The 17,507-nt window shown below is 57.3% G+C and overlaps 3 protein-coding genes across 5 annotated transcripts; all 3 read right to left on the minus strand.

Annotated features, from left to right (window-relative positions):
* Positions 1-1,064: 1,064 nt before the first annotated feature.
* Positions 1,065-3,593, minus strand: LOC128815077 (protocadherin alpha-8-like). The gene has a single exon (XM_053991473.1). It carries the CDS (start codon positions 3,591-3,593, stop codon positions 1,065-1,067), a length of 2,529 nt encoding a protein of 842 aa, XP_053847448.1.
* A 3,297-nt stretch (positions 3,594-6,890) lies between these two features.
* On the minus strand, positions 6,891-9,452 carry LOC128815078 (protocadherin alpha-2-like). Its single transcript, XM_053991474.1, has one exon. The coding sequence runs from the start codon at positions 9,417-9,419 to the stop codon at positions 6,891-6,893; it is 2,529 nt and encodes an 842-aa protein (XP_053847449.1). The 5' UTR covers positions 9,420-9,452.
* A 5,164-nt stretch (positions 9,453-14,616) lies between these two features.
* On the minus strand, positions 14,617-17,307 carry LOC128814918 (protocadherin alpha-3-like). 3 transcript variants are annotated; one of them, XM_053991233.1, is made up of 2 exons: positions 15,568-17,307; positions 14,617-15,504 (listed from the first exon to the last, which is right to left on the minus strand). In XM_053991233.1, exons 1-2 carry the CDS (start codon positions 17,272-17,274, stop codon positions 14,752-14,754), a joined length of 2,460 nt encoding a protein of 819 aa, XP_053847208.1. In that variant the 5' UTR covers positions 17,275-17,307; the 3' UTR covers positions 14,617-14,751. The 3 variants fall into 3 exon arrangements, with proteins under 3 accessions (XP_053847208.1, XP_053847207.1, XP_053847206.1); XM_053991232.1 differs by having other exon boundaries at positions 15,547-17,307; XM_053991231.1 differs by having other exon boundaries at positions 14,617-17,307.
* Positions 17,308-17,507: the final 200 nt, after the last annotated feature.

Genomic DNA, 17,507 nt, shown 5'->3' on the forward strand with positions numbered 1-17,507 from the left:
ACCTCATGGTTTCTAATGCTTCCTTATGAGGAATACAATCTTCAATGGTGATGGTGGAACCTCTAAACAGCAATGGCATTGACTTTGTGCTCCAAGCACCAAAACTGTGGCAAGGACACTACTCTAATACATGATACTGCCTGTGTAGGAGAATGTTACTTAAAAATTGGTGGGGAAAGGTGATTCATGGATTTTGAGGGCTATTTGTTTCTTCATTACAGAAGTGACAACTTCCACTTTTAAAGCCCTTTTTAGTCTTGATCATTGATGTAACGATTGATGCAAATTCTGAGAGAACATCAAAAAAGGACAGTGTACTTCACACTCGCTCTCAGGTCAGAAATGCAAATCCTCAGGAACGTGGGCAGCAGGAAAACTACAGAAAAATTTCCCTCTTGAAACACATACCTTGGGTCACACTCTTCTCCCTGAACGCTTTATACTACTAACCAGAACAGCATGATACTTGCAAAACAAACATAGGAAGATCATAGGAAATCGTGGCCACAACTACCCTATTTTCTAAATGAGTCTCACAGTAGATCGATAATAGAGAACTTTTGTCCTTCAATATCCACTTTACACCTTGCATCATACCTTCATATGACCATAATCAAGGTGGAGGACAGCAGTTTTCAATAAAAAGACAAATGAATACCAGCACGGTTATCAGGCAGCAAAGGCTATGAGGTGGTCCATCCACAGCGCCTGCGAGTCTGTCACCAACACAGCCTGGCTGTCTTGAACCCCTTCACCCAAATGGGGTGGAAATGCTACACATGAGAAACAGAACCCCCTTGCTGTCTGCAAATCTCACAACTCCGGCACCTCATGTGGCACAGAAAAGTAATTTATTTCTAGAGCAGAACTCCCATTTAGAGCACCTACAGGAAATGTTCAGGGACGCTGCCTTATCTATATTCTGGACCCTCTCAGAAAGAGCTGGGGGCTCCAGCAAGGTCGTGGTGACAGATGCAAATGTGCCTTTGGCATCCTTAAGGACCCGCTAAGTACCCAACGTCCGTAAGCCGTGGGAACTGAGCCCGGCTTCAAAGAGCAGCTTCTCAGGAGGGCGGATGAAAAGGAGCAGAGAAGGGAACGAAGGAAGGACCACTGACCGTGTCGAGGAGAGCGGAGGGCTCCGGCTGCGTGTCCTTGGGCGTGGGGCCGGGCGGCGGCGGAGGGAAGTTGGGGCTGAAAACCATGAGGTCGCTCTTGGCCGCGCCGTCCGCCACGCACAGGCTGCGGCTGTGGCGCTGCGAGTACGACCAGCTGCCCACTTCGCTGGCGCACACGAGCGTCGTGGGCCCGGGCCCCGAGAGCACGGCCGCTCGCGGCGCCCAGCGCGACGCCCCGTACAGCACCACGGCCAGCAGGAAGAGGCTGGACACCGCGCAGATGGCCACCACCAGCCACACGTTGGTCGCCGCGCTCGCCGCGCCGGGGCCGAGCTCCACGCCCAGCGCCGACCGCGACACCGACACCGACGACGACGAGGATCCCGCGGCCGCGGCCGCCGCCGCCTCGGCGGCCTCGACCAGCGACACGCTGAGCGTGGCCGTGGCCGAGCGCGCCGGCTCGCCGTGGTCGCGCACGACGATCAGCAGCCTCTGGCGAGGCCCGTCCGCCTCGTCCAGCGCCCGCGCCGTGCTCACCTCGCCGCTGTAGAGCCCCACGCGGAACGGGCCCTTGCCCCGCGGCTCCCACAGCTCGTAGCGCAGCCACGCGTTGTAGCCCGAGTCGGCGTCCACGGCGCGGATCTTCGCCACCACCTGCCCCGCCGGCGCCCCCCACGCCGCCCACGCCCACAGCGTGCCCGACTCCGCGCCCGCGCCCGCCGCCGCCGCCGCCGCCTCCGCTGCCGCCACGCCGCCCGCCTCCGCTGCCGAGCCCGCGGGCGGCAGCAGCGCCGGCGCGTTGTCGTTCTCGTCCAGCACGAAGAGCTGCACCGTGGCGTTGCCGCACAGCGGCGGCTCCCCCGCGTCCACCGCGCGCACCTCGAACTGCAGCACCTGCAGCTCCTCGTAGTCCAGGGGCCGCAGCGCCCACAGACGCCCGCTCTCCGCGTCCACCGACACGTAGCTCGACGCCGCCCGCCAGCCGCCGCCGCCCGCGCCGCCCTCCCACACCGAGTAGCTGACGCGCCCGTTGCCCGCCTCGTCCGGGTCCCGCGCCCACAGCCGCGCCAGCTCCGCGCCCGCCGCGTTGTTCTCCCGCGCCAGCACCGTGTACACGGCCTGCGCGAACGCGGGCGCGTTGTCGTTCACGTCCGACACCGGCACCCGCAGCCCGCGGCTGGCGCGCAGCGCCGGCGCCCCGCCGTCCTCCGCACGCACCTCCACCTCGTACTCCGACACCCGCTCCCGGTCCAGCGCCTCGCGCAGCACCAGCGAGTACGAGCCCGCGAACGTCGCCTCCAGACCGAACGGCGACGCCGGCCACACCCAGCACCGCACGCGCCCGTTCTCCCCCGAGTCCCGGTCCGACACGCTCAGCAGGGCCACCACCGTCCCCACCGACGCGTCCTCCGCCACCGGCACCGACAGCGACGTCACCCGCACCTCCGGCGCGTTGTCGTTCACGTCCAGCACCTCCAGCACCACCTTGCAGTGACCCGACAGCGGGGGCGTTCCCTTATCTGTTGCCTTAACATTTAGATCGTATAAATTAACTTCCTCAAAGTCCAGTGCACCCGTCAGTCTGATCTCCCCAGTGTTCGCATCAATGCTGAATAAATCTGACGCCCGGGGAGGAACAATAGTATCGATTTCATATTTCACATCTCTGTTAGTTCCTTCGTCCAGGTCCGTGGCGTTCATCCGTGCCACTATCGTACCTTGTATGGCATCCTCGGACAAATATACATTATACACCGACTGGTTGAATTGGGGCGCGTTGTCGTTTGCATCCAGCACGGAGATCACCAGCTCCATTGTCCCCGTCAGAGACGGCCGGCCCCCGTCAGTCGCTGTCAGCACCAACCGGTGCACGGGAATAGTCTCGCGGTCCAACGCTTTCGTGAGTACCAGAAAAAGGGACTTACTGCGAGAGTTACTGTTTTCTTCCTCTATTCTAAAATGCTCGCTGGGGCTGAGTGTGTAGGAGAGCTGCGCGTTCGCTCCGATATCCGCATCCGACGCGCCCTCCAGCGGGAAACGAGAGCCCGGCAGAGACAATTCCGCGATGCTGAGGTTTTTCCGGGCGGCGGGGAAGATGGGGGCATTGTCGTTGATGTCGGTGACCTCCAGCTCCACATGGAAGACGCGCAGCGGCCGCTCCAGCAGCACCTCCAGGCGCAGCGCGCACGGCGCGCTCTTGCCGCACAGCTCCTCCCGGTCGAGCCGCGAGCTCACCAGCAGCGCGCCGCTCGCCCCGCTCACCTCCACGCTCGCCCGCCGGCCCTGCGCCACCAGCCGCAGCCGCCGCGCCTCCGCCTCGCCCGCCTCCAGGCCCAGGTCCTGCGCCAGACGGCCCACCACCGTGCCGGCCTTGGCTTCCTCCGCCACCGAGTAGCGCACCTGCCCGCCCGCCAGCGCCCAGGCCGCCTGCAGCACCAGCACCCGCAGCACCGCCGCACGCCAGCGCTCTCCCATCGCCGCCGCCGCCGCCGCTGTGGCCGCCGCCGCTGTGGCTGCCGGCCCCGGCCCGGGCCCCGCACGGCTCCCCGCCGCCGCCCGGACGCACCGGCTCTGCTGCCCGGCCCGCGCCGCCCCCCCGCGCTCACAGCCGGGCTCTCCGCCGCACCGGGGCGGAGCCGCCCACACGCCGTTCCTGAGCCTGCAGCGACACCGTGCGCTGCTCCGCCGCCTCACCCGATCCGCCACAGCGCCTCTGCATCCGCTCTCTCATGGCCGCCTGCTCTGCTGTTTCTTCTTACAGCGCTCCTTTTATATTTTTTCCTTTGGACCTTTCCCGCTGCTCGCTTTTTCCCCCTTCTGGTATCTCGCCAGCCGTCTCCGGCGCCGCACTGCAAACAAAAGTATTCGGGTCCACCAATTCTAATTACGTGGTATCAGTGCCTGAATGCAGTATTCTAACCGAGGCGGAGCCTGTTGACAACCAGCCCCGGCCAGCACTTTGAGGCAACATCCGTGCGTAATCCTGTTTTAAATTTCTTCTCTTTGTCATCTTCCATTCTTAATAACTTCATTGGGTCGTTATTTCGTAGCATATTCTTTCCAGTTTTCTTTCTCTTCTTCCTTTCCTTCTTTTTTTTCTTTCCTTCGTTGCATTCTTCCCTTTTTCTGTATAGTGGTAGTGCCGGTGACGTGCCAGTAACCTCATTTATAATTTGTCCCCTCTCTCTCTTGTTTTATTCTTCTTTCTTCTTTCCTTCTCTTTCTCTATATCCATCTTTTCTTCCTCCATTGCACTCTTCTTGCTTTCAATTTTCTTCCATTTCCACCCTCTGTTCACTTTTCCCTTACCAAGAAGGGACTTCTCTTACCATGTATTCAACATTCTTGACATGGTGTAGCAACATATTCTTTGGAAAAAGGTCTCATTCCTCTTCCTTTCTGACTTCTAGGAAGTGTTCAGACAAGGCTTAGCAGCAGGACCCAAATTTCAAACAATTTCTTATAGAAAAAACAATATTACACATCAAAACCAAGTAATTAAAGGCACTCAGGGCAGATGTCTTCACAAATAGCAATACCAGAAAGAACAACAGTACTCTAAGATATGCAGAACTTTTGGACGTCCTGATAGGATTCCAGAAGAGCAGCACTGTATGGTGGGATCATCCTCACGAGATTCTACTGTGATCCTGTATCTTACACCCTGGAAACTGGGATCTCCACAGTTAAGCAGAAAGTCTCTATTCCCTCCCCAAACCCCAAAGACCTACTCAAATTCTCTCCCTTCCCCCATGGCTGGCACAAATATATAGAGTGCTGCAAATCCATTTTGTGACTCTTTGACTTTTCCCTCATGCCAGGATGCTTTGTGCATTTTCAGCAATAGCAAATACAAACCGAGTTCTTAAAGGTTCTGTGATTAATGAAAAATACTGATCCCAATCCCCACAGATCTTCTTCAAGAGATCACACCAAAAGCACAAGTGCACTCAAAATGTTAACTAGGCGAGACAATTTCAGGAGTAGAAAACCAGAGCTGGGCTGCTCTGTAGATGTGGAGGTTTGGTGTGCACATCCAGACACCAGAATAAGCCCTGTGTGATAACAGGACACACCATCACTACCCAGACTGACCGTACAGGAGCACAAGAAGGGGAAGAAAAGCACAACAAGATTACACCCACCCCCTCAACTGCCCTTAAAAATCATGTCTGAAGAGATGAAGCAAAGATCCACTATGGCAAGAGCTGTGGAAGCTGCTATAAATGCTCTACAATACACATGGAAAGCAGTTTGTAGTGCCACCCTCCCACAACACTCCCCAAACAGCAGCAAAGATGTTCATCAGTCTGCATGTTACCAACTGTTACCCAACACATTCTACATGTCAGCCCAGAGGCAGCACAAGGAACTGTCTCTGACAAGAGATATTCATAACCTCAAAGGACTCTGTGGCCCTTTCAATACCACATATTATCTCAAGACGCTGAAGGTTTGCAACACCAGATCCTTGGAACACAGAAATGATCCTGGGCAGAAACACTCTGGGCCCATCCTGCCTCCTGCTTTCCTCTAAGCATCCTCCATTCCCCAGTCTGTAACAATTATTCTCCAGAAAAGGATAGAATTCCCATTCCCATCCTCCTATGATATGACCTATTGTGTTACAAATGATTTCAGGTTCCCTCAGAGGAGGCTTCCCAGTGCTCAAGGTCACCTTTCAAACCAGGACATGGCCAGGACCTGCTCGGTATCACTGCCACATTCACCTCTGTGACAAGGCACAATTCCCTTTCCTACCTCAGGGGTCAATTAGACTTTTGCTTACCCTGCCCAGCAACGAGAGCATTGTGAAATCCCCACAGATGGCATCACTTACATGGTCTGGCAGACTCTGCAGGTGCATCCTGAGTTCTCGTTGTGAGACCTGAGATCAATATTTACTGTAGCAGTCATGTTGGGACAGCTCTCGTGGAAATGGACACTGACAGTGGCCATCAACCGTGTACAAGAAATTGGTTGTAGGATTTTTTGTGGTCATTGTTATTTAGAAGAGGATTTACAGGGAACTTTTAAAGGTCTTCCAAATGTAAATATTGAAAAAACATACCAAAAAAAGGTCAGTGTCCATCAAACCACCTCTCCAGCCAGGATAGCAAATTATAACTACAGCGAACAATAACTGGGTGGAAAAAAAAAAAAAAAAACAAACAAAAACAAAAACAAAAAAAAAAAAAAACCAAAAAAAAACAAACAAAAAAAAAAAAAAAACCACAAAAAAAAAAAAAAAAACCAAAAAAAAACCACAAAACATGAAGGCCTTCCCAGCTTCCAAAATGACATGGGCACAGAAGTCCAAATGGTCACTTTGCCTTGCATCTCTTGTAGAGAACAAATGACAGAACATGAGGCCAGATAAGAAACCACACGTGATACCAACACGGCCAGCAGTCAGCAAAGGCAGTGAGGAGATACACAGCGCCCGGCAGACGGTCACCACCACAGCCTGTCCTGCACACATTTAGCAAGCTCGTGGCAACCTACACAACCAGCACGAAGGAATGTTGTCTCCAAAACTGAGACCTCGAGGCACCACAGGAGAGCTGTCATCACAATCAGCAAAGATTTCATTCTAGGGCAGAACAATTCCAAAGCAATATCCACAGCAGTAAATTTCAGGTGCGTACCACAAGGGGTTACAGAGATACCGTCCCGCTTCAAGGACAAGGCAGCAGATACAACGGTGCAATTAACACACATGAGCACCATCGCCTTCAGGCGGCGGGGGCGGAGCCCGGCGACCAGATCAGCTTAGGAAACGAAGGACGAGGTGCAAAGAGGGACAGAATAGAGGCGAGCACTGACCGTGTCGAGGAGCGCGGAGGGCTCCGGCTGCGTGTCCTTGGGCGCGGGGCCGGGCGGCGGCGGAGGGAAGTTGGGGCTGAAAACCATGAGGTCGCTCTTGGCCGCGCCGTCCGCCACGCACAGGCTGCGGCTGTGGCGCTGCGAGTACGACCAGCTGCCCACTTCGCTGGCGCACACGAGCGTCGTGGGCCCGGGCCCCGAGAGCACGGCCGCCCGCGGCGCCCAGCGCGACGCCCCGTACAGCACCACGGCCAGCAGGAAGAGGCTGGACACCGCGCAGATGGCCACCACCAGCCACACGTTGGTCGCCGCGCTCGCCGCGCCGGGGCCGAGCTCCACGCCCAGCGCCGACCGCGACACCGACGACGACGACGACGACGAGGATCCCGCGGCCGCGGCCGCCGCCGCCTCGGCGGCCTCGACCAGCGACACGCTGAGCGTGGCCGTGGCCGAGCGCGCCGGCTCGCCGTGGTCGCGCACGACGATCAGCAGCCTCTGGCGAGGCCCGTCCGCCTCGTCCAGCGCCCGCGCCGTGCTCACCTCGCCGCTGTAGAGCCCCACGCGGAACGGGCCCTTGCCCCGCGGCTCCCACAGCTCGTAGCGCAGCCACGCGTTGTAGCCCGAGTCGGCGTCCACGGCGCGGATCTTCGCCACCACCTGCCCCGCCGGCGCCCCCCACGCCGCCCACGCCCACAGCGTGCCCGACTCCGCGCCCGCGCCCGCCGCCGCCGCCGCCTCGGCTGCCGCCACGCCGCCCGCCTCCGGTGCCGAGCCCGCGGGCGGCAGCAGCGCCGGCGCGTTGTCGTTCTCGTCCAGCACGAAGAGCTGCACCGTGGCGTTGCCGCACAGCGGCGGCTCCCCCGCGTCCACCGCGCGCACCTCGAACTGCAGCACCTGCAGCTCCTCGTAGTCCAGGGGCCGCAGCGCCCACAGACGCCCGCTCTCCGCGTCCACCGACACGTAGCTCGACGCCGCCCGCCAGCCGCCGCCGCCCGCGCCGCCCTCCCACACCGAGTAGCTGACGCGCCCGTTGCCCGCCTCGTCCGGGTCCCGCGCCCACAGCCGCGCCAGCTCCGCGCCCGCCGCGTTGTTCTCCCGCGCCAGCACCGTGTACACGGCCTGCGCGAACGCGGGCGCGTTGTCGTTCACGTCCGACACCGGCACCCGCAGCCCGCGGCTGGCGCGCAGCGCCGGCGCCCCGCCGTCCTCCGCACGCACCTCCACCTCGTACTCCGACACCCGCTCCCGGTCCAGCGCCTCGCGCAGCACCAGCGAGTACGAGCCCGCGAACGTCGCCTCCAGACCGAACGGCGACGCCGGCCACACCCAGCACCGCACGCGCCCGTTCTCCCCCGAGTCCCGGTCCGACACGCTCAGCAGGGCCACCACCGTCCCCACCGACGCGTCCTCCGCCACCGGCACCGACAGCGACGTCACCCACACCTCCGGCGCGTTGTCGTTCACGTCCAGCACCTCCAGCACCACCTTGCAGTGACCCGACAGCGGGGGCGTTCCTTTATCTTTTGCTTCAATACGAAAATCATATATGCTGACTTCTTCGAAGTCCAGGGCGCCTGTGAGGTGAATTTCCCCTGTATTTGGATTGATGGAAATCACGTCTTTTCCACTCGGGGGAATAAAGTTCGTCACAGCATAGGTCACTTCACTGTTACTTCCCTCGTCCGCATCCGTGGCATTCACCCTCACCACCAGCGTCCCCACCGCAGCGCTCTCCGGCAGCTGCACTTTATACACCGACTGGTTGAACTGGGGCGCGTTGTCGTTTGCATCCAGCACGGAGATCACCAGCTCCATTGTCCCCGTCAGAGACGGCCGGCCCCCGTCACTCGCTGTCAGCACCAACCGGTGCACGGGAATCGTCTCGCGGTCCAGAGATTTCATTAAAAGAAGTTCAGGTTCAATATTCCGCTCATTCGATTTTTGTAAACCCAAGGAGAAATGCTCGCTGGGGCTGAGTGTGTAGGAGAGCTGCGCGTTAGCTCCGATATCCGCATCCGACGCACCTTCCAGAGGGAAACGAGACCCTGGGACAGACGATTCCGGGATGCTGATGTTTTTGCGGGCGGCGGGGAAGATGGGGGCATTGTCGTTGATGTCGGTGACCTCCAGCTCCACATGGAAGACGCGCAGCGGCCGCTCCAGCAGCACCTCCAGGCGCAGCGCGCACGGCGCGCTCTTGCCGCACAGCTCCTCCCGGTCGAGCCGCGAGCTCACCAGCAGCGCGCCGCTCGCCCCGCTCACCTCCACGCTCGCCCGCCGGCCCTGCGCCACCAGCCGCAGCCGCCGCGCCTCCGCCTCGCCCGCCTCCAGGCCCAGGTCCTGCGCCAGACGGCCCACCACCGTGCCGGCCTTGGCTTCCTCCGCCACCGAGTAGCGCACCTGCCCGCCCGCCAGCGCCCAGGCCGCCTGCAGCACCAGCACCCGCAGCACCGCCGCACACCAGCGCTCTCCCATCGCCGCCGCCGCCGCCGCTGTGGCCGCCGCCGCTGTGGCTGCCGGCCCCGGCCCGGGCCCCGCACGGCTCCCCGCCGCCGCCCGGACGCACCGGCTCTGCTGCCCGGCCCGCGCCGCCCCCCCGCGCTCACAGCCGGGCTCTCCGCCGCACCGGGGCGGAGCCGCCCACACGCCGTTCCTGAGCCTGCAGCGACACCGTGCGCTGCTCCGCCGCCTCACCCGATCCGCCACAGCGCCGCTGCCTCCGCTTCGTTAAGGCAATCCTCTCTGTCGTCTCTTCCTCTGTGCTCCTCTTAATTTTCTTTTCTCCTTTTCTTTAACGATTGCGGTTTCCTTCCATAGGTTCATTTCCTTCCTTGATCTTCTCCTTCCTTTCGTCCTTCCCTTATTTCTCTAGTTTTCATCGGTTTGCCTTGCCCTTCCCTTCCCTACTCTTTCCTTTATAATCTTCTTATTCTTTTCCATTACCTCCAGTCCTCGTTGATTTTTTGATTTATTGCCCTGCCCTAATCTTTAAGCAATCTTCACTTCCTTTGCAATCTTCTCTCTTCTTTACTCCCACCGGCAATTTGCCAGTTCCCTCCTGCGATGCGTCTGAGACCATTAAATTTGGAACTATCCGAGCTAATTATGGTATATCTGCACTAATTATGGTATATCAGCGCCGGGGCGTGGTGCTCCAACCAGTGGGAAGGCTGTTAGGAGTCAACTCTGCTCTAATCATAAGGTCGGTGTCTGCTAATCAGGTCCTTTATCTTCCTTCTTTTTTCTTCCATTCTCTTTTTCCTTTGTTACTTCCTTGCTCCCTTTCTGTCTTACCATTTACCTGTATAGTCACCTTTCTTGATATATGCTTTTCTCCTTATTATACTTTTGTTATTCTTTCTCTTCTTTTTTCTCTCTTTCCCTTCTTTTTCCTGGTTCTCTTTCCCTATGCCTTCTTCATGCTTTCAACTGTCATATTTATTACATCCCTCTTCTAATTGTCTTTCCGTATCTCTTATGTCCTTCTATTTCCTTCACTAATATTCTTTCCAAATGTTCATATACTGCTCTCAATTAACATGTCCTTTGGAAATGTTCTCATTCCTCTTCCTTGCAACGATTCCTTCCATTGCTTCTTTTATTCCACTTCTTCTTTGTTCTTTTTCTTTTCCGGTATAATCTTCTCTTGTTTTTTCTTTGCTTTTTCTTTCTCTCCTCATTGTGCAGTCTTTCCCTCCCCTTGTCTGTTGCTGCCTTCCTTGTATCTCCTATTGGTTTTTTTTTCCCTTAAGGAAATGTTTTTCAAATAGCTACACCACTACATCATGAAGCACAGACATTCCCTCTAGCAAAAGGGCACTCCCCTTCCACCTCCCATTCCTCATGACAGGAAATAGCCTTCTTGCTTTCCTCCTCTACCATGCACCTGCAGCTTCCTCTCCCTTCAGGATCCAATCCACGTTTGGAGCCTTCAGACATCTCAAGGACCCAGGAAATAGATCCACAAAGCAATCATACAGTAGAGAACAGCTTTGTTACATCAGAGAAGAGTCCACCCATGCAGACATCTAATGCAAAAAAAGCTCCAGAGTCTAAGTGACCCAAGGAAGCTCTCCTTTACAAAATCAAACCCATCAGAGACCAGCATGATAATCCTCCAAGAACGCTGCAAAATAAAGCATGATGGCACCACAATCCTCATTTACCTGGATGGAGAGCAATTCTGCCTGACTCATTTTTCATCTGCAGAGCTATTACAAAATTCACCACGGCATTGACACTGAAAGCATCCCCTGCATACCCAGCACACCTACTCCTAGAAAAACATGATGGTCATTTCTCCATCTGCCTTTGCTTCCCTCTTCTCAGCCTGTGCCAGGAAGCAGCAGGATCAAATGAGAGCACATAATGTGCTCTAAACCAACAGGAATTTCAATTCAGGCAATATTTAGTCAATCCAACGTGAAGATACCACAGCTAAACAGGGAATGCCCTGAGAGGCTGCCTGGAACAGAGGCTGGATGGAGTTAAAGGAATAAAGTAGGTATTTATTGAAAGGCCTTCACAGGATACACCTTGGGCAGTACACGAGCCTGGCTGAGGCTACACCCAAGATGGTCACGAGTTTTCACACTTTTATACGTTTTGGTCCATTTACATTTTGGGGTTAATTGTCCAAATACAGCTTCAGGTTATGAAGTCCCATCCTCCCAGACTGCTCTCCTCAATTCCCTGTTGTTTACACTTTTTGGGCCTGAAGCTGCAATGGTGTCCTTGGTTCTCGGGCTGGAAAAGGAATGTTTTGTGTGACTGAACTGCGAGGAGAACTTGCTAACACTTTATATAAAGTTCAGAGTTATATACTAATGCAGTACAGAATCTGGAAAATATGGAAAATGCAGTACAGAATCTGAAAACTATGGAAAACATATCAGTAAAGTTAACACTTAAGGCATCACAGGAATCAAAGTACACCTGTCTCTCACACACAGCCTCTTCGGGTAGGAGTAACTCACCTGCAGCATCACTGCTGGCTTCTTCAGAAAAAGAAACTCCAGGACCAGGAGTCCTTGTTTTAGGGGAAAATGTCCCTTTGTGCCAGCTAGAAGACCAAGACCAGGGAGATGAGTGATGCCATGGCCCAAGAAAGGCTGGCAGAATGACACAAATTGCAAAAAGTCTTCCATTTTACCAAGACAATTCCACATCAAAGACAAGTGATTAAAGGCATGGAAGGCAAGTCACTTGATAGGCTGTAATATCACAGGGAACAACAGAAAGCAAGAATACAGAGAACTGCTGGAGGTCCTGAGAGGATCCCAGAAGAGCAGCACTACGTGGTGGGCATTTTCTCAAGGCTTTCTGTTGGCATCCTCTGTCACAAGGCACGGGAAATGAGATCTCCACAGCCAACCAGACATTCTCCAGTTCCTCCACAGCGATGCAGGCCGTGTTCTGCTCAGCATTTGCACTTCCCTGGGGCAACACTCATCCCCACTCAAATTCACCCTCCCCATCACACAGGCCCAGGCCTTATCTAGTGCCACGCACAGGATCACTGCCAAAATCTCAAACATTGCTCAACCTCAGCAACATGCCCTGCCTGTAAACACCACCTGCATGTGATCCAGGCCCTTGTACTTCCTCATCTTCCTTCATGATCACCACAAAAGATCTAATGTCACAATGTCTAAAAGCTCTTCCCAGCTACATGATCTTCAATGTGAATGCTTTGCTCCTTTTCAGTAATCTCGCTTACAAACACCACAGAGCTGCAGGTTAGAGTTGTTAAAAATTCTGTGATAAGAGCTGTGACAGCCCTGATCCCAGCCCACACAGATTTATTCCTTCAAGAGAACACAGCAAGTGCCAAAGCACATGAGCACTCACAGTGTCAAGCGTGTGGGACAGCTTGCACCACATGAACTGGGCTAATCATGCAGGGTTTCGGGTGTTCTTGCAGATATCAGAACAATCCACATGTGACATCAGGACACACCATCTCTACTGAGGCCACTTGTGCAGTGCACAGGTAAAGGAAGTTGAGCACATAATGGTTACAACCACAGGTAACAAAAGAAATTCTTATTTATCCCACCTGAGGAGGAGCAAGGAATCATCATGGCAAATTCTACAGCAGTGGAGACTACTATGGAAGCCCATTACTACACGAGGATAGCAAGTTGAAGCGTTCCCCTCCCACAACACCTTGAAACCTTCAACCTGAAGAAGTTGTTTCCTCAGGCAGCATTCAGCACTCTCCATCTCCCCAGCTCTTACCAACACATGGCCTACACCAGGCAGGCAGCAGCAGAAGCCACAGTCCCTGCTGGAGACACTGCAAGGGACGTTGTGGGCATTTCAGTATCACACTCTCATCTCATTATCAGGAAGGCCTCCCACTCCACACCCTTAGTACCTAGGAAAGCATCACCAACAAGAACACAATGTTCCCATCCTGTCTCACCCTTTACTGTACAAATCCTTCACTCCCCCACTCTGAAATGTGTTCGAAAGACAAATATATAACCTCATGATATTTTCCTTTATGATCCTTGGCCTCCCCAAGGATTTTCTCTTTCCCCACACAAGTCTTTCTGCTGCTCATGGTCACCCCTCCCATCAGAAAAGGGCCAGGCCCTACTCTATACAACAGATCACAGTTTCCTTTCCTACCACAAGGTTCAGCGTGACCATTGCTGATCCTTCCCAGCAATGACACACCGTAAATATCCATGGATGGTATCATCAACACAGTGTATAGGAGATGCTCTGCTGCTGACACCTCATGGTTTCTAATGCTTCCTTATGAGGAATACAATCTTCAATGGTGATGTGGGAACCTCTAAACAGCAATGGCATTGACTTTGTGCTCCAAGCACCAAAACTGTGGCAAGGACACTACTCTAATACATGATACTGCCTGTGTAGGAGAATGTTACTTAAAAATTGGTGGGGAAAGGTGATTCATGGATTTTGGGGACTATTTGTTTCTTCATTACAGAAGTGACAACTTCCACTTTTAAAGCCCTTTTAAGTCTTGATCATTGATGTAACGATTGATGCAAATTCTGAGAGAACATCAAAAAAGGACAGTGTACTTCACACTCGCTCTCTGGTCAGAAATGCAAATCCTCAGGAACGTGGGCAGCAGGAAAACTACAGAAAAATTTCCCTCTTGAAACACATACCTTGGGTCACACTCTTCTCCCTGAACTCTTCATACTACTAACCAGGACAGCATGATACTTGCAAAACAAACATAGGAAGATCATAGGAAATCGTGGCCACAACTACCCTATTTTCTAAATGAGTCTCACAGTAGATCGATAATAGAGAATTTTTGTCCTTCAATATCCACTTTACACCTTGTATCATACCTTCATATGACCATAATCAAGGTGGAGGACAGCAGTTTTCAATAAAAAGACAAATGAATACCAGCACGGTTATCAGGCAGCAAAGGCTATGAGGTGGTCCATCCACAGCGCCTGCGAGTCTGTCACCAACACAGCCTGGCTGTCTTGAACCCCTTCACCCAAATGGGGTGGAAATGCTACACATGAGAAACAGAACCCCCTTGCTGTCTGCAAATCTCACAACTCCGGCACCTCATGTGGCACAGAAAAGTAATTTATTTCTAGAGCAGAACTCCCATTTAGAGCACCTACAGGAAATGTTCAGGGACGCTGCCTTATCTATATTCTGGACCCTCTCAGAAAGAGCTGGGGGCTCCAGCAAGGTCGTGGTGACAGATGCAAATGTGCCTTTGGCATCCTTAAGGACCCGCTAAGTACCCAACGTCCGTAAGCCGTGGGAACTGAGCCCGGCTTCAAAGAGCAGCTTCTCAGGAGGGCGGATGAAAAGGAGCAGAGAAGGGAATGAAAGAAGGACCACTGACCGTGTCGAGGAGAGCGGAGGGCTCCGGCTGCGTGTCCTTGGGCGTGGGGCCGGGCGGCGGCGGAGGGAAGTTGGGGCTGAAAACCATGAGGTCGCTCTTGGCCGCGCCGTCCGCCACGCACAGGCTGCGGCTGTGGCGCTGCGAGTACGACCAGCTGCCCACTTCGCTGGCGCACACGAGCGTCGTGGGCCCGGGCCCCGAGAGCACGGCCGCCCGCGGCGCCCAGCGCGACGCCCCGTACAGCACCACGGCCAGCAGGAAGAGGCTGGACACCGCGCAGATGGCCACCACCAGCCACACGTTGGTCGCCGCGCTCGCCGCGCCGGGGCCGAGCTCCACGCCCAGCGCCGACCGCGACACCGACGACGACGACGAGGATCCCGCGGCCGCGGCCGCCGCCGCCTCGGCGGCCTCGACCAGCGACACGCTGAGCGTGGCCGTGGCCGAGCGCGCCGGCTCGCCGTGGTCGCGCACGACGATCAGCAGCCTCTGGCGAGGCCCGTCCGCCTCGTCCAGCGCCCGCGCCGTGCTCACCTCGCCGCTGTAGAGCCCCACGCGGAACGGGCCCTTGCCCCGCGGCTCCCACAGCTCGTAGCGCAGCCACGCGTTGTAGCCCGAGTCGGCGTCCACGGCGCGGATCTTCGCCACCACCTGCCCCGCCGGCGCCCCCCACGCCGCCCACGCCCACAGCGTGCCCGACTCCGCGCCCGCGCCCGCCGCCGCCGCCGCCTCCGCTGCCGCCACGCCGCCCGCCTCCGGTGCCGAGCCCGCGGGCGGCAGCAGCGCCGGCGCGTTGTCGTTCTCGTCCAGCACGAAGAGCTGCACCGTGGCGTTGCCGCACAGCGGCGGCTCCCCCGCGTCCACCGCGCGCACCTCGAACTGCAGCACCTGCAGCTCCTCGTAGTCCAGGGGCCGCAGCGCCCACAGACGCCCGCTCTCCGCGTCCACCGACACGTAGCTCGACGCCGCCCGCCACCCGCCGCCGCCCGCGCCGCCCTCCCACACCGAGTAGCTGACGCGCCCGTTGCCCGCCTCGTCCGGGTCCCGCGCCCACAGCCGCGCCAGCTCCGCGCCCGCCGCGTTGTTCTCCCGCGCCAGCACCGTGTACACGGCCTGCGCGAACGCGGGCGCGTTGTCGTTCACGTCCGACACCGGCACCCGCAGCCCGCGGCTGGCGCGCAGCGCCGGCGCCCCGCCGTCCTCCGCACGCACCTCCACCTCGTACTCCGACACCCGCTCCCGGTCCAGCGCCTCGCGCAGCACCAGCGAGTACGAGCCCGCGAACGTCGCCTCCAGACCGAACGGCGACGCCGGCCACACCCAGCACCGCACGCGCCCGTTCTCCCCCGAGTCCCGGTCCGACACGCTCAGCAGGGCCACCACCGTCCCCACCGACGCGTCCTCTGCCACCGGCACCGACAGCGACGTCACCCGCACCTCGGGCGCGTTGTCGTTCACATCCAGCACCTCCAGCACCACCTTGCAGTGACCCGACAGCGGGGGCGTTCCCTTGTCTGTCGCTTCGACTTGTATCTCATATGAACGAATGTCTTCATAGTCCACGGTGCCGACCAGATGAATTTCACCCGTCCTCTCATTTAAAAGGAAAATGTTCATGCCGTTTTCAGGAAAAGTATTGGTCACACTAAATGTCATTTCACCATTACTTCCCAAATCCGGATCTGTCGCATTCACCCTCACCACCAGCGTCCCCACCGCAGCGCTCTCCGGTAGCTGCACTTTATACACCGACTGGTTGAATTGGGGCGCGTTGTCGTTTGCGTCCAGCACGGAGATCACCAGCTCCATTGTCCCCGTCAGAGACGGCCGGCCCCCGTCAGTCGCTGTCAGCACCAACCGGTGCACGGGAATCGTCTCGCGGTCCAAAGTTTTCGTGAGTACCAGAAAAAGGGATTCTCGGTATTCCTCACTCCGGTGCAAATCCAGAGAGAAATGCTCGCTGGGGCTGAGTGTGTAGGAGAGCTGCGCGTTCGCTCCGATATCCGCATCCGTCGCGCCCTCCAGAGGGAAACGAGAGCCCGGCAGAGACGATTCCGCGATGCTGAGGTTTTTGCGGGCGGCGGGGAAGATGGGGGCATTGTCGTTGATGTCGGTGACCTCCAGCTCCACATGGAAGACGCGCAGCGGCCGCTCCAGCAGCACCTCCAGGCGCAGCGCGCACGGCGCGCTCTTGCCGCACAGCTCCTCCCGGTCGAGCCGCGAGCTCACCAGCAGCGCGCCGCTCGCCCCGCTCACCTCCACGCTCGCCCGCCGGCCCTGCGCCACCAGCCGCAGCCGCCGCGCCTCCGCCTCGCCCGCCTCCAGGCCCAGGTCCTGCGCCAGACGGCCCACCACCGTGCCGGCCTTGGCTTCCTCCGCCACCGAGTAGCGCACCTGCCCGCCCGCCAGCGCCCAGGCCGCCTGCAGCACCAGCACCCGCAGCACCGCCGCACACCAGCGCTCTCCCATCGCCGCCGCCGCCGCCGCTGTGGCCGCCGCCGCTGTGGCTGCCGGCCCCGGCCCGGGCCCCGCACGGCTCCCCGCCGCCGCCCGGACGCACCGGCTCTGCTGCCCGGCCCGCGCCGCCCCCCCGCGCTCACAGCCGGGCTCTCCGCCGCACCGGGGCGGAGCCGCCCACACGCCGTTCCTGAGCCTGCAGCGACACCGTGCGCTGCTCCGCCGCCTCACCCGATCCGCCACAG

The sequence above is a fragment of the Vidua macroura genome, chromosome 15 (genome assembly GCF_024509145.1).
Source record: "Vidua macroura isolate BioBank_ID:100142 chromosome 15, ASM2450914v1, whole genome shotgun sequence".
NCBI classification, from domain to species: domain Eukaryota; kingdom Metazoa; phylum Chordata; class Aves; order Passeriformes; family Viduidae; genus Vidua; species Vidua macroura.